The following is a 23,304-nucleotide window of genomic DNA, read 5'->3' on the forward strand; positions in this document are numbered from 1 at the left end:
AAACAAATTACTTTTTAGCATCAGCACTTCGTTTAACTTTTAAAAAATATTTTTAGCTATAGCTAACACAGTATATTTATTTTTTTATGTAGTTCTGAGAATTGAACCCAATGCCCCAAACATGCTAGGCAAGTGTTCTATCATTGAGCCCCAACCTCAGCCCACATCGTTTAACTTTTAAAATGCCACAGCCATTGATTAGTGCCATCAGTCATGATGATGATATATATAATAAGCATATGCACCATTACAAGTAACTTAATCAGATGGAGCATGACAAGAAAGCAAGGGCTCTCCCCTGGTGCTGGCCTTCCATCAGTTCACTAAGGATTGGGTAAAAAAGCTGTAGTTAGCAAGTGAAGAGGGCAGCTGAATGCTACTGTGTCTCAAGGGTTTATCAGATGCCATCTAGCCAGAAATGACAGTACCACCAGAGATTGTCAGCCATCATGCCAGGAGATTATAGAATTTAACAGCAAACGTATATATAGGTGAAATGGCAAGTATCTTACAGAATGAAATTATTAGATGAGTGTGTTATTTTAAGTGAACATTTTAAGAACAAAGACTCATTTAGTTAGATATTAGTCTGCTTATGTAGAAAATAAGAATGGGAAATTAGCTTACACGAAAATGTCCTTAAAAGTTAGCTTTAATTCAACCTATATAGAGATCAATATTTAGTATCATTAAAAAAAAAAAGTATGACCCAGAGAATTATAATCAGGGAACATTCTACTTAGAAGTCACATTAAGTTGCTGATCACTTAACTGAAATAAAGTTGGGAATCTTGAGAGAAATTCTGATAGATATGTAAAAATTATTGAAAATCAAGGAATATTTGAAGGAAGTGTAGTTTATTTAACCTGTAACATTCTTTGTAAGCAAATATTGTATGAATGCCAAATTGCCCTTTCTGCTAAAAAGAGAAATAGGATGAATAGGTTCAAATCCCAACCAGGGCACTTTGAGCAGAATGATATGAATGTTTGTTTTTTACATTAATAGTTATGAAACACTGGAGAGTATTAAAAATAAGAAATTTGACAAGTGATTCTAAAGTTCAACTGGAAAACTAATATAGGAATAGGCTAGAATAAATATATAGTAAAGGAAATAATAAGGGAATTGAATGGTATAGTAGAAAATGTCTAACACACAAGAAAAAAGTGATGGAAAAATTAAGATGACATGGGAAAAATAGAAAAATTGCACATATAAATCCTTCTTTTTTTTTTAAGTTGTAGATGGACACAATAACTTTATTTATTTATTTTTTTATTTGGTGCTGAGGATTGAACCCAGTGCCTCACACGTGCTAGACAAGTGTTATACCATTGAGCCACAACCCAAGCCCCATAAATCCTTCTTTATCAGTAATTTCATTAAATGTAAGTTGACCAAAGTCTTCAACTAAAGGGAAGATCTTCTAGAAGAATGAATTTTAGACTGGGTGTTACTTGGGAGGCAATAAAAACATAATCAAACAAAAATAGATTAAATTGGACATCATTAAAATTAAAATCATAGGTTGGGGTTATAGCTCAGTGGTTAAGCACTTGCCTCACATGCTCAAGGCATTGAATTCGATCCTCAGCACCAGATAAAAAAATAAATAAGGTCCTGGGGTTCTGGCTCAGTGGTGGAGCACTTGCCTCATACAGATAAGGCACTGAGTTCAATCTTACAACTACAACTAAAGAAAAGTATTTTTAAAAAATTAAAATCATGTGTGCATTAAAGAACAGTATCAGAAAAGTAAAAATATAACCTACAGAATAAGAGAAAATATTTATATTATGTCTGATAAAGGCTTAGTAATCAGTATAAATAAAGAATTTTTATAACTTGACATTAAAAGCAATCCACTTTAGGGGCTGGAACTGTAGCTCAGTGTTAGAGTGCCTTCCTCACAGGGTAAGGCACCGGGTTGGATCCTCAGCACCACATAAAAAGTAAATAAATAAAAATATTGTGTCCATCTACAACTAGAAAAAAATTTTTTTAATTTTAAAAAGCAATACACTTTAAAACTTGACTAAGTATTTTAATAGACCTTTCTCCAAAGATGTAGAAATGACTAATAAACACAAGAAAAGATGCTTAACATCTTTAGTCATTAGGAAAATGAAAATCAAAACCACAATTACATACCACTTCACATCTTCTAGGATAGCTGTTGTGAGAAAAACAGAAAATAACAAGTATCAGCAAGGATGTGGAGAAACTGGGACCCTCATTTGTTGTTGTGGGAATATAAAATTATGTAGCTACTATAGAAACAGTTTTTTTTTATTTCTTCAAGATGTTCAACATAGAGTTATGACCTGACAGTTCCATCTTAAAAGGTAATCTGATAATAAAAGGAATATTCAGGAAATGTTATTTAAAGAATCATTAGAGAATTTGCCTTTATAGAAGCTCCTGTAATTATAGCAAGGTAATACTAGCATAGGGAGAGCTAGAAAACTCAATAGGACAGAATAGAGTCTAGAAATAGACAAAAATATCTGTGAGAATATAAGATAAAATCATGATAATATGATAAAATCACTTAGGAAAGGCAGTCAATTATATAGTGTTGGAAGAATCATTCTAGCCACTTGGGAAAGAAGCTGAAACTTGTCAAAACGAGGCAGAGTGTTATTTTAACTCAGCCTTTTAACTATGATGATACAAAGAATACCAAGAAAAGATCATTTTTACCATTCCTTTATTCTCTACCCAGTACAAGCCCAGGACATGTTCAGGTCTTTCCCTAGCCCTCTGCAAAAGGTGATTTCACTGAATGTTAAAAGAAATCTGGACTGCCAAGCTAGAGAGGCTTACTTGCTCATGCAGTTGGTTCTGAACTCAGACAGCCTCTGTGGGCACCATTGTGGTACTGTGTCAGAGGGGGAAGATGTTCTATTGTCTGTTGTCTCCCTAAATCAAAAATATGGAACCTGAGTAATACTCAGATTATGCATACCTCATTTGGATCTCTGAAGGGCAGATTTTTCCCCAGTGTGTGTTAAAAATTGGTAAGATAGCATAATTTCTACACCCATGTTCTCCCTTTTTCACATGTGAATTGTCCTCTGCACAAGAAGTTCACAGGCCTTAGAATAATGTTCTTAATAATAAAATCACAATCTACTAGCTCCATCTATTTCCCGTGAGAAATAAAGGGGCAAAAATCATTACATGATGTCAGAAGATACTTGGATTTTTTTCCCAAAGGTATCCCATAATAGGAAGTTTAGGGCACATAAACCAAAATAAATTCCTGTTGGGGCAGAAAATTAAATGTAAAAATTTAAACCATAAAAGTTAAGAAAATATGGATAAATTTTTTTCTCTATTCTGGTGGGAAAATACCATTACTTATTCTTCCTGTGTTTATTGAGAATGAAAATCAAGGTACAAAAAATTGTATATGGTATTTTGTTTTAAATTTTGTGCTTGGTAAAATTAAAATTGGTCGATGCAATCTAGCTCTAAAATACTATGGACTTTAAGGTCTCCTGGGAGCACTAGCCTTGAAGTTTGTGGTACTTCAGATAGCAGATTGTCCTAGAGGTTCCTTTGTTAGCACCTAATTCTGTGGTTCTGTAGTATTATAGAAACTTGATTATTGTCTGTTTCAGACGTAAGTTTTTTATACCTTTGTTTGTTCATGAATTTTTGCAGATGCATTTGACAAAGAATATAAAATGGCATATGATCGTCTCACACCTAGTCAAGTCAAGAGTACACACAACTGTGATAGACCACCAAGTACGGGAGTGATGGAATGTCGAAAAACCTTTGGAGAACCTTATCTATAAGATTGTGTGTGTGTGTGTGTGTGTGTGTGTGTGTGTGTGTGTGTGTGTGTACATTCAGTATATATTGTATAGTTATTGTACAAAGTAATTTCACTTTTAGACTCTAAACATTTTTTCTCCGATTTTTGAGAATGCAATTGTAAATGGTTCAGAAAGTTCAGAGCACTTCTGTACTGAATGTTTTCAGAAGAGGATAGTAACAAATAGGGAGAGAACCACTTTGTTTCCCATTTCTTTTCTCTTTAACTTCCTGTACTAAGTAATTTTTAAGTATTTTTGCAATGACAAAATCTCTTAACAAAATTGGTTGCCATAAAATATGACAACTGTCTTATGATTTCTCTTAGAAGAGACAGAAAAATCATGTATGGAACCTAAACAGAAATGTAAGATTAAAGTATGTTTTGTTTTCATAGACTCTTCAAATGTTTTGACCATGAAGTTGTATTATACATATTTTAAATTGTTTATAGTAAGTTGATATTTTTTTAATTTTTAAATTTAATATAGCAAAGTTAAAATGAATTTAAACTTATGAAGCAAGTGTTTATTTTCCTTGTCTGCTGTTATTTGAAGTATTTAGTACAACTGCAGATCTCTATATGTATATGTATATCTATATCTATATATATATATATTTTATTACTTGGGAAAATTAAATTTTAAAATGTTATTACTAGGTCAGTATCCTCCTAGGATTGCATGTTAGCACCGTAGGCCTGACTACAGTGAGTGTGTCCTGGCAAGGATGGTGTAAACTGGCCAGACTGACTCATTGAGCAGAGATTCACCAGACTGTGATTCCAAAATCTCTTCTATTGCTGATATATACATACAGGACACAGAGAAAGTGGCTCACAATGCAAATATCAACTTAAATTTTAATATTCTATGTGAAAACTTATATTGGGAAATATGAAAGACAATTGACTATTCCAAATTTTACCTTATTTTAATATCTAAATATTGGATATGTAAATTGTACTATAAAATATTTATCTGATATATGAATTACTGAGGTATTCTGTTAATACTATATATAAATATTCAAAGTATTTTTTCAACATAGAAAAACAATAACCCTCTAAAAATACAGCCAGGTAGAATTTCCCATATTGAGGAACTTAGCTTTTCAATCAGCTTCAGAATCTGAAGTTTGTGGAATCTAAAATGCAGAAATCAGATAATAATAAATTGACTGTTTAAATACCATGAGTATTAAATTGACTTTTAAAAATATATTTTTAGCCACATTATTTCTAGTATCTTTTTCTTTGGGTAATTTCTGGTAAGGAAAAAGCATCCTTTGGCTGTTAGAATTATTTATAGATTTTTCAATATGTATGTGTACATATTTGCATAGATTGCCATTAATGAAGGAAGTTTCTAGTCAGTTTTAAAGAAGTAAAATGGATGGTCCTAAATTGGATGTGTAAAGCCAATAGAGTTCATGACACTCTGAAACATCTTGGAGTCCTGAGACTTAGATCAACCACAGAAAAACTACCTTTTGATCTCATGCCATTAGTGAATAGCACCAAGCTGAAACATTTCACAGCTTTTCTACTCTGACAATAATGGAGTTTAAAAATGCAAAACATTAGTTCAATTAGTTTGACACTGAACTTGCTTACTTGAAAAATCTGGTGCTATACAAATATCTGCCTTCCTTTCATTGTTGTTTTTGTTTGTTTGCTTATTTGTTTGTTTGTTACTGGGATTGAACTCGGGCACTTTACCGCTGAGCCACATTCCTAGCCCTTTTTTATTTTTTATTTTGAGACAGGGCCTGGCTAAGTTGCTTATGGTCTCATTAAATTGCTGAGCCTGACCTCAAATTTTCGATCCTCTTGCTTCAGCCTCTCAGATTGCTGGGATTATAATGGGATTACAGACGTGTGCCATAATGCCCAGTTGCCTCTCCTTTGTAAATACCATTCCAGTTTTATTCTTCTTTACTATTTAAATCTAAGCTTCACATTCTGTGTGAGTCTTTTGGTTCTTTAAATCATTTGAAAGTTGTCAACTGACATAGATGTTTGATAGAGGAGGCTTTGGCATTGGTAGTAAATATCTCTCCAAACAGGATTCTGAGGTTCATTCTCTTCTGGTTTTTGTTGTTTTTATTCTCTTCCAAGAACATTTGCACTGTTGTTTACTTAATACCAACAATATGAAGGAATCATAGTTTATAAATTTCAAATATCTTGACAGAAAGGAGCGAGACAGAACCCATTCTTGATAGTTTACTCATTTGGAAAAGTGAATATAATTTTTATCTCCTCCCCCCCCACTCTGATTTTGTTTCTACTTTTAGATAAATTTGTATCTCCCCTACTTTTAATCCCTAGGGATTATTATTGCAGAAAGACAGTTTTTAAAAATAAAACCTAAAACATAAACAGAAAATGGTAAACCCTGCTCAAAAGAATATTAAAATAGGGATCATCCTTTAAAATAACTCTGTACAAAGGTTTTTCGGTTTTCTGTTTGACCATACATTTTAGGGAATCCTGGCCAATCATGTTGGACAGAGATGCCCTTTTACTATGTTCTCTCTTATTTTCTTATACTTAGTTTTGTTTATATGTTTAAATTGTGGAAAATAAACCATGCTTTGTGCTTGTATAATCTGTTTATTACCTCCTCTCATTATGTTTGAATGTCACACATTTGTATTTTATATTGTATTTTAGATCTTCAAATTTTTCCTTCTCTTGCCACACAGGGAATTATGCAGCTGTACATCTTGATTTATCCTTATTCAGACTTTTCTGGAATTTTTTTCTTTAAAGCCCTAAAACTGCCAGCTTACTTTGTTATAAGATTTTCTAATCTGTTTCCCCATTTTCATATGTAGAAAATAATCCTGGAAAATGTAGATTAAACGTTTAGGCAATGCATACTTATTTTTACTTTATGCTGATGATTATTATTACACTTTAGTGCAACTAACAAATGTTGGCTGAGTCTATATAGAAATTTTGTGGAAAGAAAACATTTATTTGGTAGTATCCAGTAAGTACTTCAGCTTTATTTTTATTTTTTTTTCCACTAGAACTTAAGAGCTACTATTAGGTACTTTAAATCAGACAAAAGGGGAAAGAGCAGGCTGCCTCTTTGAGAGGGTCTTTGGCCATCATGCCAGAGTTAGTGTATTTCCTATTTTGTTAAAGCACTAGACTTTATTTCAGAATTTAGCAGCTGCATACCAAGTTACTTTAATATCCTTAGTACTTTGTACTACCTTCGTTCTCTGGCTTCAAAGAAAGCACATTTGCTGGCTAAATTATTTTTGTTTACAAAGTAGTAGTATACTAACCAACAAGGAATTTTCATCTCTGATTCCAAAAGTCTGTGTGCTTGTGCTTACACTCCTAAAAGGTAATAGACTTCTGATAAAGGTATTACTGCCTTTCCACAATTGCTATTCCTTTGGATGGCTCCCTCCTTTTGTATTTAAAATTTTCTTATCAAATGTGATACTGTAATAAAAACCATTGGAGCGACTGATAGACTTTTCCATAAATCAAGTCCTCTAGATTTTGTTTTATCACAGCAACGACCTGAAGACCAGAATGTACCTTCTGTTGTATAGACAGTCTTGGCCCAGGATATCCTGCCAGGCCCTGGTGGTACCCTGGGGATGATCAGACCTGCTTATGAGCCCTCTCTTTGCATCTTTCATAACAGCCAGTCACAGAACACATTGCAGGCTGAACCTGCAGGGCAACAAAAAAGGAATCAGAGCCAAAGGTATTTATTGGCATTTAAAGTCAATAAAAGTATAGTAACCACCTAAATACATATAATTTTCAAATATTTGGAATCAATTCCTTTTTTATTAACATACAGAATCCTAACCCATTTAATTAGAAAGAATTTCACATTTTTTGAAATCTGGCTCAAACCTGTTGCCAAGACCATCAAGTAAATGCAACTCTAAGGGGAATGAAGAAAGTCATCCATGGCACAGCCATGAGTATCTCAACTGTCTTCCAGTTGAGATATTCATGTGGGAACACTTAAGGCTTTCTAGGCTGAATGAATGACCAAAATTTGTCCCAGGTAACTATACAGATCATTTACATATCAAATGAGAGGATCATCTCAATATTTTCTTGACATTTTAAGATGGTACTTTCTTTAAAAGCATGATTTTTATTCAACTGATGATTTGTAAATGTGTGACAGAAATTTTAATTTCCAAGCATAACAAATTAATCTTTTAGAAGTTACATGAGTTTTCCATCTCCCTGGAATTTTCTTTTTCTCTTACCCGGTGAATTTCTACTCATTTGCCAAGACCCAGATTTCATCTCTTATAACTTAGTTCTGTCATAATGTGAAGTGACCAGAACTTTCTTGGTAGGCAAAGGGATGCCAGAAGTCCAGCAAACTAGGGAAAGATAATTACGTAATTGGAGTTCATTTTAATTATTAAATGGCTATCTCAGCACTTTATTGTTAAAGACCATTTCACTGTTCATCTCTCCTCATTAGGTCCGATGAAAAACATCAGATCCAGGCTGTCACCGAGGAGGTGACTTCCTTGAGGTTAGCTGGACTTGGCTATAGACACCAAATTGACACCCAGAATTTTGATATTGGGATGTCCCTTCCTATTCCTGGGCCCTCATATATGGAGATTCCACAGTGTGGCCCCATCAAGAATGAGATTAATTAATTTAAGAATATAGAATTTCGTATTCATTAGTCTTCTCTTGAGCATTCTGCTTATATGATCTTAAGACAAGGATGAGCCCATCCATGTTTGTAAAACAAAATACCACTAGGACTCATAATTTTTACTAAATTTTTAATAAAAATTACTTTCAAATCATGGGAGTCCTCAAGTAGTGAAGCAATTAATTAAATGAAGCAGCTCATCTTTAAAAAATGTAATTTTTTGAACACCTTAGCCCTCCCACACCAAAATAACTGATCTTTTTTTTTCCACATCACATCTGTCCTGCTATCTTCTTGCTTTAGTGAATCAGTCATTCCTCCTGTTTGTAATTGAAGCCATATTTGCCATCATAAGTTAGTCACCCAAGCTCCTTTTGCTCTGATACCAGTAAGATAAAGTTATTTCTAACATGCCCCTTAACAATGCTAGTAAAAGCAGTAACCAGTGGCTTAATATACAAGCATATCAAATTCCACATAAGTCGTGTAACCACAAAATTTTTTAAAGAGTACAAGTGTCCTTTACATTAGCTACAACATGTTGTTATTGTGGCAAGCATTTCCCCATTGTAAATTGCCTTAAGATCCACTTGTGAACCACACAAGAAATCAGTCTAGCCTTACAATCCTATCTAGGTTGACACAAAAAAAAATAGCATTGCCCCACTGGATCTTTTACTTTATAAACCATATTTGGCTCTATTGACTTTGAACTCTTTAGAATTACATCCCTTGCTGGGTACGCTGGCACATGCCTATAACCCCAGCAGCTCAGAAGGCTGAGGCAGGTGGATCACAAGTTCAAAGTCAGCCTCAGCAACTTAGCAAGGCCATAAGCAACTCAGTGAGACCCTATCACTAAATAAAATACAAAAAGGAGCTGGGGATGTGGCTCAGTGGAAAAGTGCCCCTGTATTCAATCCCCGGTACCTGCCCCCCCCACGTACACAAAAAAATATTACATCCCTTTTCATTCACTAGTGACCATTGCCACTGTAAAACATGCTGGAGGGACAGAACCAGGGCAGCTGAGTATCAACCCCTCAAAGTGACTACTGATAGAGATAATTCAAATTTGGGTTTTCTAACAAGAACATATTTTTAAATAGCCCTTAAAGTAGTTTTCCTTCTCTAATCTCCACTCCTCCCAATTCAAGAGCAAATTATAAATTTTCATTTCTCAGGCTGCTTCCTGTTGTAATTTCGCTTTTCAGAAATGTAACAATAAAAACTAATGCTTTCTTTTAAAGCTAGAAAATGCTGGTGTACATTTTACTGGACTATGATGTAGAATGAGATTTGATTTCTATTATTTTTCCCCATAGCCTTAACTCCTTAAACTCAGTAACTGAACATATAATAACTACAAGCCTGATAAAACTTCGCGTCTGAACAGAAAAAGGGCACGTAGCAAACTGTAGTGTGTGCTTGGAGCAGAGCCAAGAGAGTGAGGTGTAGACCCGCATCTACATCTTTAGACCCGTGGCTCTTCAGGAATGATCAGGGAACTATGAACAAGGGACCTTTTCTTATTTCTGCTGCGCATGTCTCAACCCCAGTCCCCAGTTCTTTAATTTAGAAGACATTCTGGCTTCAGGATTCCTTCTGCAGCCTCCACAGGAGATAAGTCTTCCTGAGAAAGAGGTGGGAACTCCACTCCTCCAGAGGTGAGGTTCTTGACCCACAATGAGCTTCAAGGATAAGGCTCAGTCCCAAATCACATTCCCATCAGAGACTCCGGACTATTCAGTTCACTCTCCTCCATCATGTTCATTCTTTTATTAATATAACAAGAGGTACAACAACTTCTGGCACAATCTTATCTATGTCCATTGTGAATACAGTGACTGACTCAGATAGATACAGGACAGGATATGATTCGATCCTCTAACATCACACTGATTATCAGGAATACAAAGTAAAGAAGGAACATTGTGAAGCCCAGGATCTTGTTCATTCTCCATTTGCATAATGCAATGGAAGAGATCACAAACAGGAGCATGAGAAAAAGCAAAACAATTGCACAAAACAAGCCATTGCTGCTGACTGGCACAGGCTGCAATCCATTGATAAGACAGAAAAGCAGCCAAGGAACAGGCAAGCTGCAAGATTAAAGAAACATTGTGAATATTCTTAATGTTTATAATAATTCCATATACTTAATTAGTATTTTACAGTTTACTAAGCACGTATTTTTTTCACACATAACAAAAAAAGAAACTATGAAATAGAGTGGAAATTATTAACCCCAATTCAAAGTGAGGAAACTAAGGCTTGGGGAAATTAAAGTGCTTGTCCAAGGATTCACAGCTAATGATTGGGAAAATCTGGATTAGAACACTGCTCTAAATTAGAACTTTATTTTCTTTCCTGTATGCTTTCTACCTTCTATATGACTAACACAGATCAATTGAATCTCTAAATTTTTTAAAATCTTTTTTAAATTTTTTATTTAGTCATTAATGGATCTTCATTTTATTCATATGTGGTGCTGAGAATCGAACCCAGTGCCTCAAACATGCTAGGCAAGTGCTCTACCACTGAGGCACAACCCCAGCCCCCTGACTCTCTTAAATTTTTATGACTAAAGCCTATGTCAGGATAAAGTTTCTTTAAATTCTTTAGGGGGCTCTCCTAGGCCTCTTTGCCACTGTCTGCCATCCCATTCCAATATGCACATACACCTTCAATTTATTTCTTTGTATGTATCAAACTCAGGGCTTCATGCCTGCTAGGCAAGCACTTCACAATTCAAATTAAAGGGAATCACATCCAGGCCAGGACTGAGGAAATGGAAATAACCCTCTGCTCTGATGAGGTCAGGAGGACTGGAAAGAGGATGGGAACAGGAGAAAGAAGGAGTTGCTTGTTTATACAAAATGCTTTTTAGAGACTTGGCTAGCAGGAATCCAAATGCAAATGAGCTGGAATATCAAGAAGTGAAAAGTTTCCTTCCAACCCCTCTGCAAACTTGGATACCTATGTTTGACTGTTTGTAATGGAATGGAGTGAGCTTCATTTTTCACTTCATCTGTCAATTCTAGTCAGTTACATTTCCAACAGCGTTAAAGTTCTGTGAACCCTTTGTTTGGGCTGTGATGATGAAGGAAGGATACTTTGTTGCCTTGTAGAAACAACAACTGTGCACGCCCTTTTATTCGTAATGAATGAAGCAGAAAACCAGCAAACAGCCGTGCAGAGATTTCCAGTTTTACTTCACATGCCTTGGAAAGGAACATCACCACTCACCCGACAGTGATATCAAATATGTTACTACCCACAGAGCTGGATACAGCCATGTCTCCCAGGCCTTTCCGAGCAACAATCACACTGGTGATGAGGTCAGGAATTGACGTGCCAGCTGCCAGGATTGTCAAACCCATGATCTCTTCAGAAATCCCTATTGTTTCGCCAACCTGGTGAACCAGTAACAGTAATGAGAAACCATGGCAAGAGCCTGGGAAAACCCACAGAGCCTTCACAGCACCAACCCCAGACTACTCTGTGCAGGGGGAGCCCCTTCCAAGGAGCTCAGTGCACACCCTCCACCTGAGCAAGGGATGGGCGGCCACAGGGAGAGAGCGAGGCCCCTGCTCATCTCCAAGTTGAACTACCAGCTCCGCCCTTGCCCGTCACTCCAACTATAGCACGTCTACCTTGCCCAAAGGGCTGCCTCTCCAAATATCTGTTTACCTCAGCATTTCCAGAAAACACAGACCTCTGCTGTTGCCAGGAACCAAATTAGAGGCCACAGACGGGCGTATGGCACAAGCCCTATTGGCAGCCGAGGGAGAGGAGAAAAGCTTGCAGAGGTTTACAGCTCTGGAAGGACGATTCCAAGCCGGACGGAAAAGCCCTGGGTACACAGACCAGGACTGGGAAGAAGATAGACAGCCAGCAAAACTGAGCTGGCTGTCAGAGTGTGAGGAGAGAGGTGCACAGCGTGACAGAAAAAGTAGGGAAGAAGGCTAATAAGTCACGATCGCTGGAGTGGAGAGGCTTTCTGTGCTAGGATGAATACCACACAAAACAAAAGCTCGGTGCCCACCACAATCAGATGTCTGTACTTTTAAACCTTTAGAATCAACGTAGAAACTACATAAATTCACTTGTTCCTTGATATTCCCTGGGTACTGGAAATTAGTCTTGAGAGGAAAAAGTGCCCTTGGGAGCTGCTGATGCAAGACTGGAGCTCCTGCCCTTCACTTACCTGGTGAGCCCACCACACCATGAGGTAGGAGAACATGGCTATCCAAATGATGGATCCCAGGAAGGTGATAACAAAAAACTTTTTAGACTCCTGTTTTAAAAGGAAGAGAAAAAAAGGCTAAAGGTCTTGGCCCTCCTGAGGGAGCCCCAGGGTCCGTGCCAAGATCTGGTGGAAGTGATGGGAGGGTCTGGAGACCAGAGTAGGACTGAGACGTTGTCTCCAGTGAGCGCCTTGAGGTGGATGGGCAAGAAGGTGAGCGCAGGGGAGTCCAGCCAGGAGGGCACTCAACAGTCACCAAACTCAAGAGCTATTTGCTTGCCCTAGATCCAGATGCATCAGGACATCTGGTTTGGCTTTTGCAATCTCACCCTGCCCCATCCTCTCTGGACCCAAAGACAGAAAATGGACTCTCTTTGAGTAGAACACGTTAGTCAGTTCCTTCTCTACAAATAGAAACACTGGGTAGGAATATCAGTATCCACCCTGGGTTTTCAGAAAATCCCATGGAAACATGATACAGTGGCATCATTCCTAAATAATAAATCAAGAATCAGGAATTAAGGAGACTAGATCACACTATTTACAGGGACACTGATTATGAGGGACAAAAGGCAACTGTGAAGTCTAGGGGCCCCCAATCCCAGTGGTATGTCACCTAGGCATGGTCTCCCTCCAGAGCTCTAGTCATGTCGCACATCCTTGCAGTGGTGGAACCCTGCCAACCTCTCCATCCCCTTGAGTATGAGCCCTGGGACCTAGAGGCCCCACAGCCCATGGACAGGCAGCCTGAGGTACAGCTGGGCACTCACCTGCCTTCGGACATCAGGCACCGTCAGCCACAGTGGGAGCACGATGGGCAGGAGGAAGAGGTAAATGGCCTGCTTCTGCCTGGTCTCAGGCCAGTCCAGGGACAGAGGCTCCTCCTTTTCCTCCTCCTCTTCCTCCTCTTCCTCCTCCTCCTCATCCTCCTCCTCCTCTTCACTATCCCCTCCGTCACTTCCCCCTTCATCATCTGCACCTTTCTCATTTTGGGCTTCATCTTGATTTTCAGCATTGACTTCCTGGGCTCCAGTTTCACCTTTGTCACCTTTCATGTCACCATCTTCTGCTTGGTTTTCACCTCCACCTTTGAGTTCATCTTCTTTTTCTTCTGTTTCAGTTTCACCTCCACTTTTCTTAGTTCCTTGTTCACCAGGAGCTTTACCCTCTTCACCTGTCATTTCACCTGTGTTCTCGGCTCCAGCAGCACCTTCCTGCAATCCAAGGCCAACAGATTAATATGTGGTGAGAGCTCTGCTTGTCCTCCTTCCCCACTCCTCCCCATTTGTGGTTTTTCTTCTTAGGCTGCATCTGAACACTTAAGTAGGAGAAAACTAGAGCAACCATTCAGCAAAATTCCCCTCCCAATATTCCTAACCATGGTGGTCTAGCTTTTTTTAAAATATTTTTTCTAATTATAGATGGACACAATATCTTTTTTAAATTTTTTTATTTGTAGATGGACACACAGTATCTTTATTTATTTTTATGTGGCGCTGAGGATCGAACCCAGTGCCTCACATATGCGAGGTAAGTACTCTACCACTGAGCCACACCCCAGCCCCCAGCTTTTAGTTTGTCGTTTCCAGTGATGGAGATTTCACCACCTAAAACAGCTTCTGTCATCTTTGACAGTTCTTATTGGTTTGAAGCTCATGTTTGCATCAAAATTCCACACCAGCGCCACCTCTGCATGCAGGTTTACTCTTTGGAGCCATACAGAGCAAGCCTAGTGCCCGTCCAGGAGACAGCTCTCTTCTCTGGTTTAAAGATCCCCAGGTCTTTCTATCATCACCCTGCCCCTGGTGCTATAGCCTACAGACTGCTCCACAACTTGATGAACTCATTCCATTTAGCTCTATCCCAGTAGGAGGGCATCCAAAACTGAACACAGAACATACGTACAGTAGAACAAGACTACCACCTCCCTTGTCTTAGATACTTGGCCTCTATAAATGCTGCCTCGTATATAGCATGATATCCTTGGTGGTAACAACACATTGTGTAGTCTACTAGATCTCCTAAGTTGTTATATTACTTTATATAATACCTATTACTGCCCCCCCCTTTTTTTTTGGTACTGGGATCTAACCCAGGGCTTGACCACTCAGCAACATCCCTGTTGTAGATGGACACAATACCTTTATTGTATTTATTTATATTTTTTATGTGGTGTTGAGGATGGAACCCAATGCCTCACACAGCAAGGCATGTGCTGTACCACTGAGCCACAACCCCATCCCCTCTTTGTTTTTTATTTTGAGACAAGGTCTTGCTAAGTTGCTGAGGCTGGCCTCAAACTTGCAATCCTATCTCAGTTTCCCAAGTCACTGGGATTACAGATGTGTGCCCCCACACCCCACTTGTTACACATTTTTATGTGCCAGGCAACAGAATAAATGGTTTAATAATAATACCTGGCATTTACTATATTTCATGAGTCAATTCATGACATGGAATTATATTCATCTTACAGGTGGAGAAACTAAAGCTGGGATCTGAATATGCAGAGTTCAATGCTTTGACCTCTTAGCCACCAAGCTACTCTGCTTTATAAATGCCAGGCTGAATGAGACCTTTGGCTTATTAAAAACAGTTTTCCCAGCAGCACAGGAGGAGCTTATTAAAAACAGTTTTCCCAGCAGCACAGGAGGCTGAGGCAGGAGAGAGGCAAGTTCAAAGCCAGCCTCAGCAACTTAATGAAGCCCTAAGTAACTTAGTGAGACCCTAAAATAAAATATTAAAAAGGGCTGGGTTGTTGCTCAGTAGTTAAGCACCCCAGAATTCAGTGCCTGCTACCACAAAAAGAAAGAAAGATAGGCAGTTTTCCTGGTTTTATGCATCCCAACTAAATTAGAATCTCTGGAACTGGATACCAGTAATCTGAATCTGACATTTTCCCAGGTGCTAATACATTCGTCTACAGATCAGTGTTTGGGAACCATGGACTATCTCCACACTAAAAGCCACTGATTCTGAGGGTTCTCAGATTAGGTTCCCCAAATAACCTATAAGATGCTAGCTTGAGAAAGGCCTGGACTCTGTGTCTATGTCATCTCTAGCAAATGTCACAATACTGGCAACCCTCAAAGGATGTTCAGTGATTCTCAACTCTGCTGCATTTTAATATCAGCTGGAGGCATTTGAAATCGTTGGTGTCCAAGGACCCACCCTATATATTCTGACTTAATTGGTTGAGGGAGGGACCTGGGAAATTTTTTAAGCTTCCCCCAGATTATTCCATTAAACAACCAGGGTTGAGAACCTCCAGTAAAGAAGTCCATTGTTACTTACTGAGGCCTGTGCTTTAAATTAGGAATGAAGATTTTAGTCTGAAATAATTCCTGCCCTCCTTCCTCACCCACTCTCATCAGAGGGAGACTTCCTGGAGGAAATTAGTCATTTCAATCAATAGATATGGTGCTGTCTGAGAAGCCTGCACCCTCTTCTCTGAGGACTATCACCCCAAAGCCGCAGCTGAACTGGTGGCCCCCTTCTTCCATGTTGGAGTCAAGGTGCCCCACGGCTTCCTGACCATAGCTGACTGGATACAAACTGGATCATCGTCCTGGCACCTGGGTTGATCCTAAAGGCTGGGAACCTGTCATTGCTCTGGACTAGAGGGCTGGGGTGGTGGCTTAAGGTTGTGGACTGACAAGGAAAACAAAGCCAGGCCGCCAAGATAGGCTGAGTGACAGAGCATGGGCACAGAGGGGAACAGAGGGTGGGTAGCAAATAGAGCGAGAAGCCACCAGATCTAAATCCAGCTCCTTGTGAGATAAATCTCACTTTTTTTTTGTTTTCCTCCTGCAGGGCTGGGGATTGAAAGCAGGGCCTTGCACATGCTACGCAAGTACCCTACCTCTGAGCTGCATCCCCAGCCCTTCTTGTCTTCTGAGACAAGGTCTCGCTAAGTTGTCCAGGCTGGCCTTGAATTTGCAATCCTCCTGCCTCAGCCTCCCAAGTAGCTGGGATTATAGGCATGTGACACCTTGCCCAGATCCAAGCTTTACTCCCTGAACTGAGGTTCCAGAGACACCTCTGTGCCCTCTTAATCCTTTTTACTTGAGCCAACCATATTGGGTCTCTTGGAACCTTCATGATAGTATGAAAATGTCTCAGATGCTGGGCCCTAAACTGCTGGATTATGAAAGAGATATAATTGAGTACTTTGGGATAGGAAAACAGATGGAACTTGCAATCAATATTTATTTACTATAAGTCTCTTGACCTATATTGAGCATAGCTGGATGTTAGGCATTATATTTCCCTCTCGTGTGGCAACAGAGAAGACTCAGACGTGGATCCTGCCTTCAGTAACCTCACCACTAGTACGGACTAAGAAAGACCAAAAATGCAAGGCAGACAGTGATAAGAGCCTCAAGACAGGCACACAGCACCATGGACATTCAGATTTGGGGACATGGAGGAATCTTCATAGCAGAGGAGGTATTTACAACTGGGCCTGGAAGAGTGGGCAAGATGAGGCTATCTAAAGATGGAGAGGGAATGGCATTCTAGAGCGAGGAAGCCATGTGAGCCAAGGTGTGGAGCAGAAAAACATGGAGGCAAGAAATTCAGTTTGGTCAGAGCATGGTGGAAGAAGAGTTGTCAAGACAAAGCTGTGTCAGAATTCGAGACCCTGCGGCTGAGGCTGAGGTGTCTGGCCAAGTGCACAGGCAGTGAGGAGGCTGGGAGGTCCCCAGACTGAGGGTCACCAAGCTGAATGCTGTCCCACCGCATTCCAAGATGTCTGGTGTTCTGAGCCACCTGGTCTCACTGTTCCCTAGATGCCAATAAACTCACTAACAATTCTTTGTGTTCTCGCAGCGCATGGCGCTCACAGTACATTCTTTTTTTTTTTTTAACTTATTTTGATTTTTTTTAGTTGTTAATGGACATTTGTTTTATTTATTTTTATGTGGTGCTGAGAATTGAACCCAGTGCCTCACACATGCTAGGCAAGCACTCTACCACTGAGCCACAACCCTAGTTCACAACAGCACATTCTTGTACATATCACCTCACTCATATTGAGATGCTAACAGTAAATTTACTGGCTACATCAGGTTTTTGAGGTTTTCAAGTGACTTCAGAGAAGAGTGAAGAATGAAACTCAAATAGAATTTCAGACCTTCAGGAAGGAACTATCTTTGGCTACAAAGTCCTTCCCTGGGCTTCTTAAATCCCTCACTGGTGCAGAGGTTGGGCACCAACCTGACCACCAGGATTCTCCTCCAGATCTCCCTTAGTGTCTGGAGTTGGGGCTGGTGTGACCGTGACCACAGGGAGCTCAGCTGGTGGCTCCTCTTTAAAGGATAAACATGGGTTAAGTCAGAAGAGTGGACCAGGTTCTGGGGGCAGCTGCAGACACTGGTGGGAGTGGCTGCAGGGTTATTGGAGAGAGTGGTCTCTGAAGGTTTGTTGGGGGAAATTTCTTGTTGGTAGGAAAAGTAAGATGATGTGCATTGTTCTTGCCCTATCCCCTGAGATACCTGCAGATGAGAGGTATTCATAGACATTTCCTGGCCATCGTGGCCAAGGATGCTGTGAACAGCTCGAGCAGTTGAAGCAGAGAGAAGGAGGGCACTCTCAGCACTCAGGCTCTAATCCTCCGGAAAGGATCCTGCTGATTTCAAGACACGTTAAAGCCATGGAACAGGATTGAGTGGAGGGAAACAGAAATTCTGGAGAGCTAATAGTTTAGGTAAGGTTCTCTCACATCTTGACTGTGTGGCTTTGGGCAAGTCCCTTGACCTCCCTGAGCCTGCATAGCCTTTCCTACAGAATGGGAAGAATGCTGCTCTACCTTCCTCCCAGGGTTTCAGAGTGGACCAGACAGACCTGGTGTGCAGAGGCCACATGGCAGTAGCTGTCCCACTTCCTTCATCTTGGTCACCACACAGATGCTGGATGTCTGTGTTATCAGACCCCTAGTGGCCTTCCCTCATCCAGCAGAGCCTTCCCTCTCTCTCTGGGGCTGCTGATTTCACATCAATCACTAATAACCCTATCCTTAGGTAGAAGTAATAGGAAGAAGACATAGGTAAGATTTAGCAAAAAAGGAATGGGAGTCCATGGGGCTTGGGCTGTAGCTCAGTGGCAGAGGGCTTGCCCAGCATGTGGAAGGCTCTACGTTCCATCCTCAGCACCACATAAAAATAAACGAATAGAATAAAGGCGCCCCGTCCATCTATAACTACCAAAAAAAAAAAATTAGAAAGAAATGGGAGTCCTAGAACCTTCTGGCCTTCCCTTCCTATCTAAGAAGAGCTCACAATGCCCCCCTTGGGCAGCAGCTATATATCTGGAGACTAGACTGGAAGAAGGAGGCTGGAGTGAAACCGACTATGGGCAGCCTCAGCTCATCCCTCTGACTGACTGGCTCACAGAGGCCAAGATCTGTGCCTCGGTTCCTGCCCTGGGCTGGCTGCCGATAGGAGGGAGGGAGGTGGCAGGAGAAACCCCACTGGTTCGGCCATCCTCTCACCTCCTGGTTTGCTTTCTGCTTTGGCCTGGGGTTGGGCTCTGGCCTTCTGATTCAAGCTCTCCTCCTTGTCCTAGGAGGGTGGGCTGCGAATAAGAAAGGAAACACATCTCATCTGGGACTGCAAAGTCATTCCTACCATGCCCCTTCAGTTAGGAAGGTCAACTGAGCCACCTGAGCAGAAGTGAGCAGGGAAAGGCAGGCCTGGGGGTTTCCGTGTCGGAATTCTGATCCTACTAGGTCTATTAACAGCACCCAATTTGTAAACTTGGTCTTAAATTCCATGCACCATCTCTAACTGGCTGTGACCTTGGGCAAGTCACCCTCTCAGAGCCTACATCCTTTCTGGTACAATGACATACTTGCACTCAGAAACAACAGTAGGATTTATTTCCCTTATGAGCTCAAGTGATGGCTGCTTAAGTGATAAATTGGGAAAGATTCTGATCCAAACTTGCTGACAAAGTACCAGAATTAATCAGTGACATCTGTGTTGGGCAGGGAATGGGGAAATGATGGCAAGTAAATGTGTTTTTGCCACCCTTGAACTAGATTATCAGTAAGGTCCTTTGCAGCTTTCTTTTTATGAATCTTCTAGAAATCAGGGTGATAGCATTCTGTGTGTGCTGCTCCATGGGGACCACTGGTGGCCATGTTCATGAGCCTTTCCTCTCCAGACAGCCAACAAGCTCTTGGCCACACCCATTTTGACCCCAGACACGTAGAGTCGAAGCAAGGCCTCTTTCTAGATCCCTGTGCACCTTCTTCGCTGGAGGCCACATAGCAATGGGCACAGAACGGTGCGGCCCTGATTTTCCAGCAAGGAAAATGGGGAGGGCAACTCTTCCCATGTGACGATGTGCCAGGCAACATGCAAAGTACTTTGTTGGGGGGAGTGGGAGTATTGTGTTGTAGGGACAAACGAGGCAAGGCATCAAAGATAGCAGAAAACAGTTTTATTTGGCTGCAGCCAGGTTCAGAGGGTACGGCTTTTGCTGTAATCAATTAATTCCCTGAACCCCAAGTTCAGGGAGTTTCAGAGTTTTATACCCAGCATGTAAGGGGAGGGGCTCAGAAGTTCACAGTCTGCAAAAGTTCCCATAAAAGCAGCTTTTTCTTTCACTGTTCTGGGCAAGTTAACTCTTCAAGGACAACACCTGAGAGGGGAGAGCCTCTTGTCCCCTTTCTTTCCTCCCCCTGCCAGCTGTTACCATGGAGCTCAATTGGTAACTTATCTTAAAAATGTAGACATCTCTGTGAAGCCCAGCTCAAGGCCAGAGGCCTTGTTTGCACATTTCTTCAAGTACTATACTGGATACATTTGTGAAAAACTAGTAAGGGGGTGTCCAGCACCTGGAGGGCTGGTATCTTCTCTGCCAGTGACCCAGTAAACAGGGCAACACGAAAATAGGAAGTTTATCTACACAGGACTCTTTTGTGGAGACTCTTTTGCTGACAGTCCTAAAATCATCGATGGTGAAGAGGGTTTTTCTGTGGAGAAAGAGGGTGCCACTTCACTGGGGGTTGAATCTAGGGATGCTCTTCCACTGTTAACCCCAGTCCTATTTATTTATATATTTTTTTTTATTTTGAGACAGGGTGTTACTAAATTGCTCAGGATCTCATTAAGTTGCTGAGGCTGGCGTCAAATTTGTGATCCTCAGGCTGGGGTTGTAGCTCAGTAGTAGAGCGCTTGCCTAGCACGTGTGAGGCACTGGGTTCGATCCTCAGCACCACATAAAAGTAAAATGAAGATATTGTGTCCACCTAAAACTAAAAATAAATAAATAAATATTTAATTAAAAAAAGTTTGTGATCCTCCGACCTCAGCCTCCCACGTCTCTGGGATTACAGCTGTGCACCACCATGCAACAGACGCAGAGTACTTCATGCATGTAATTTCACTGTGGGAAAGGAAGGAATGACAGAGACCGAGAAGCTGGAGCTCAGGAAGGTGCTCCTCCCAGCTGTGTAGCTGGAACAAGGAAAGAGGGAAGGGGAAGGCAAATTAGAAAGCAGTGCGATGCCCTGGGGTCTCTCTGGCTCTGCCCCTGAGCACTGGGTTGCTTGGGAAAGCAGAGTATCTAGGCCTGAGTCCTCTATAAAAAGCCACCACCATGACACAATTGGAGTACGATATGAGGGTCCATGAGAAAAAATAAAAGTGCTTTAATTGCTGCAAAATGCTTCACTCATATTGTTATGTTAGCATGGATTCTAGAGCCTAATGACATGGGTGTCAACCCTAGACCTGCCACTCACACGATAGCTGTGGACCTAGGTGGATATTCCTTAACTTCTCTGTACCTTAGACTCTTCATCTGTAAAAATTTTCCAGAGATATCAACAGATTAGATTAATTTATTCGTGAATGTGTTTAAATAGGGCCTGGTACCTAGAAATCACTACGTTAAGTTCTGGCTAGAACAACATTGACAATGATGAAGACAAACTGACAACAGTAGTTGAGGGCGCTGTCCCACCCAGGAGACAACATTGCCGTGACAGGATCCAGCATCCCAGATTTAAGGTAGAGGGGACCTGGCGATCCTCTAGTCCATGATGTAGGCACTGCAAGGAAACTGAGGAGTCTGGGAAGCTGGGTGGATCAAAGCCTCTGCCAGCGTCCGCGATGGACAGGAAATAGTTAACCAGATCTGGAATTACCTCCTCTCCACCTGTCTACCAAGTTCTCAGAGTTGGTTCAGCTGCAGCTGCCTCTGACTACAACCACCACTATGACACCCATGGTCCCCCAAAGTGTCCTGGCACCCAGCAGCTACTGGGAGCTCAGATTAAGGAGGCAAGAAAACCCCAGAGGGCCCTTGGCATTAATCAAGCACTGCAGTCTTCTGTTGAGAGGAGGGTAGCTGTTATCTAGAGAGCTCCCCCAGTTGCTGAGAACATCTTCTCCCTCTCTAGATAACTCCCTGTTGGCTGCAGGGAGTGGTGAGAAAAAACAAGTTTCCCTTTGCCTCACATCCTCGTCACACACCCTCACCTCTCATTTCCCACGCCACTGAGGAAAGCAGGTCAGCAGCAGGGTCCCCCGCACTGGGACTCTCTCTCACTCATCCCAGTGAAATCACCAGCAGAGGCATGTGACCCTGGAGAGGAAAAGCCCCTTCACCGGGAGGTGAGCTTTCAGACCACAAGAGACAACTCTTCCGCTGATCAGCTCTGTGGAGAGAGTTGGAACACCTGGAAAGGACGGAAACATCTGGGTGGCCATCTGGAAACAGCACATGGACACACAAACACGTATCTGGGGAGTGTTAGGAATAAAGGCCCTGCGAGGTCCCAGCCCTTCCTGGACCAAGTCTCAGGGTGCAGAATCAGGGTGAGTCTCTGAGCAGAACTGCACCCCAGGGCACTCCTGCGGTCAGTTGCCTCAAGGGTCCTGGCCTACCACACCCTCAGACGATGGAGCAAGCAGGCTGCTCTTCCCAGAGATAACTCTGTCACTGGCTCCCCAAGCACTTGTCTCCTCACATGCCCTCCCCACTCCCAGCCCAGCCGGATCATCTCCTTAACATCAATCTCCTCTGACCTCGGCCTGGCCTGAACATCCCATAATCCTGTTAGGACAAGTAGGCCAGCTGGCAGCTATTGGGCACAGAGGTATCCCAGGCAGAGAGCCCTGCAGTCCTTTTTAAGAGACTCTATCTCCGGGACTTGTCTGGAGTCTGCGCTCTCCAGCAGTGGGCAAGCATGACCGAGGGACACGACTCCCCTCACTGAGCCAGGCCAGGCCCAGCCCTAGCGCTCATCATCCAGAGGCTGGCGGGTGTTGCAAACTCTGCTCTGGGACCCCCGAGCTATTGTTTTTCTAGAGCTGACCCTTTCACAGTGCCTGCCGAGGCCCACCGTGAGGAATTTCTGAGGAGGCTTTCATCACTTTTTCTGTGATACGCTGTTCACGGTACAGTGTACTTGTTTTAACACCTAATGCCCAATATTGTGTCTTCAGGACTCTTCAGGCCCTGATGAGGACTCTTCAGGGCCTGATGAAAATTTAAGCCCCTTAGATAAGAAATGTCAGTCAGAATGCTCCCTGGGACACAGTAGG

General features: G+C 41.4%; 2 protein-coding genes across 10 annotated transcripts in view; one reads left to right on the forward strand and one right to left on the reverse strand.

Annotated features, from left to right (window-relative positions):
- The window catches only part of Dennd4a (DENN domain containing 4A), a 114,810-nt gene extending 108,369 nt beyond the window's left edge, over window positions 1-6,441 (forward strand). For all 7 annotated transcript variants that reach the window (XM_078049443.1, XM_021727663.3, XM_078049444.1 and 4 more), the window contains one exon: window positions 3,674-6,441. In XM_078049443.1, the coding sequence (XP_077905569.1) occupies window positions 3,674-3,810 (137 nt within the window). In that variant the 3' untranslated portion in view covers window positions 3,811-6,441. The remainder of the gene's footprint in view (window positions 1-3,673) is intronic.
- A 1,113-nt stretch (window positions 6,442-7,554) lies between these two features.
- Window positions 7,555-23,304, reverse strand: part of Slc24a1 (solute carrier family 24 member 1) — a 43,142-nt gene continuing 27,392 nt past the window's right edge. The window contains exons 4-9 of one of the 3 annotated variants that reach the window (XM_078049449.1): window positions 19,239-19,302; window positions 17,966-18,057; window positions 13,519-13,962; window positions 12,710-12,799; window positions 11,749-11,915; window positions 7,555-10,601 (exon numbers count right to left, since the gene is read on the reverse strand). In XM_078049449.1, the coding sequence (XP_077905575.1) occupies window positions 10,352-10,601; window positions 11,749-11,915; window positions 12,710-12,799; window positions 13,519-13,962; window positions 17,966-18,057; window positions 19,239-19,302 (1,107 nt within the window). In that variant the 3' untranslated portion in view covers window positions 7,555-10,351. The remainder of the gene's footprint in view (window positions 10,602-11,748; window positions 11,916-12,709; window positions 12,800-13,518; window positions 13,963-17,965; window positions 18,058-19,238; window positions 19,303-23,304) is intronic. The other 2 variants (XM_021727682.3, XM_021727685.3) reach the window with 2 other exon arrangements.

Source organism: Ictidomys tridecemlineatus, chromosome 5 (genome assembly GCF_052094955.1).
Source record: "Ictidomys tridecemlineatus isolate mIctTri1 chromosome 5, mIctTri1.hap1, whole genome shotgun sequence".
Taxonomy (NCBI): domain Eukaryota; kingdom Metazoa; phylum Chordata; class Mammalia; order Rodentia; family Sciuridae; genus Ictidomys; species Ictidomys tridecemlineatus.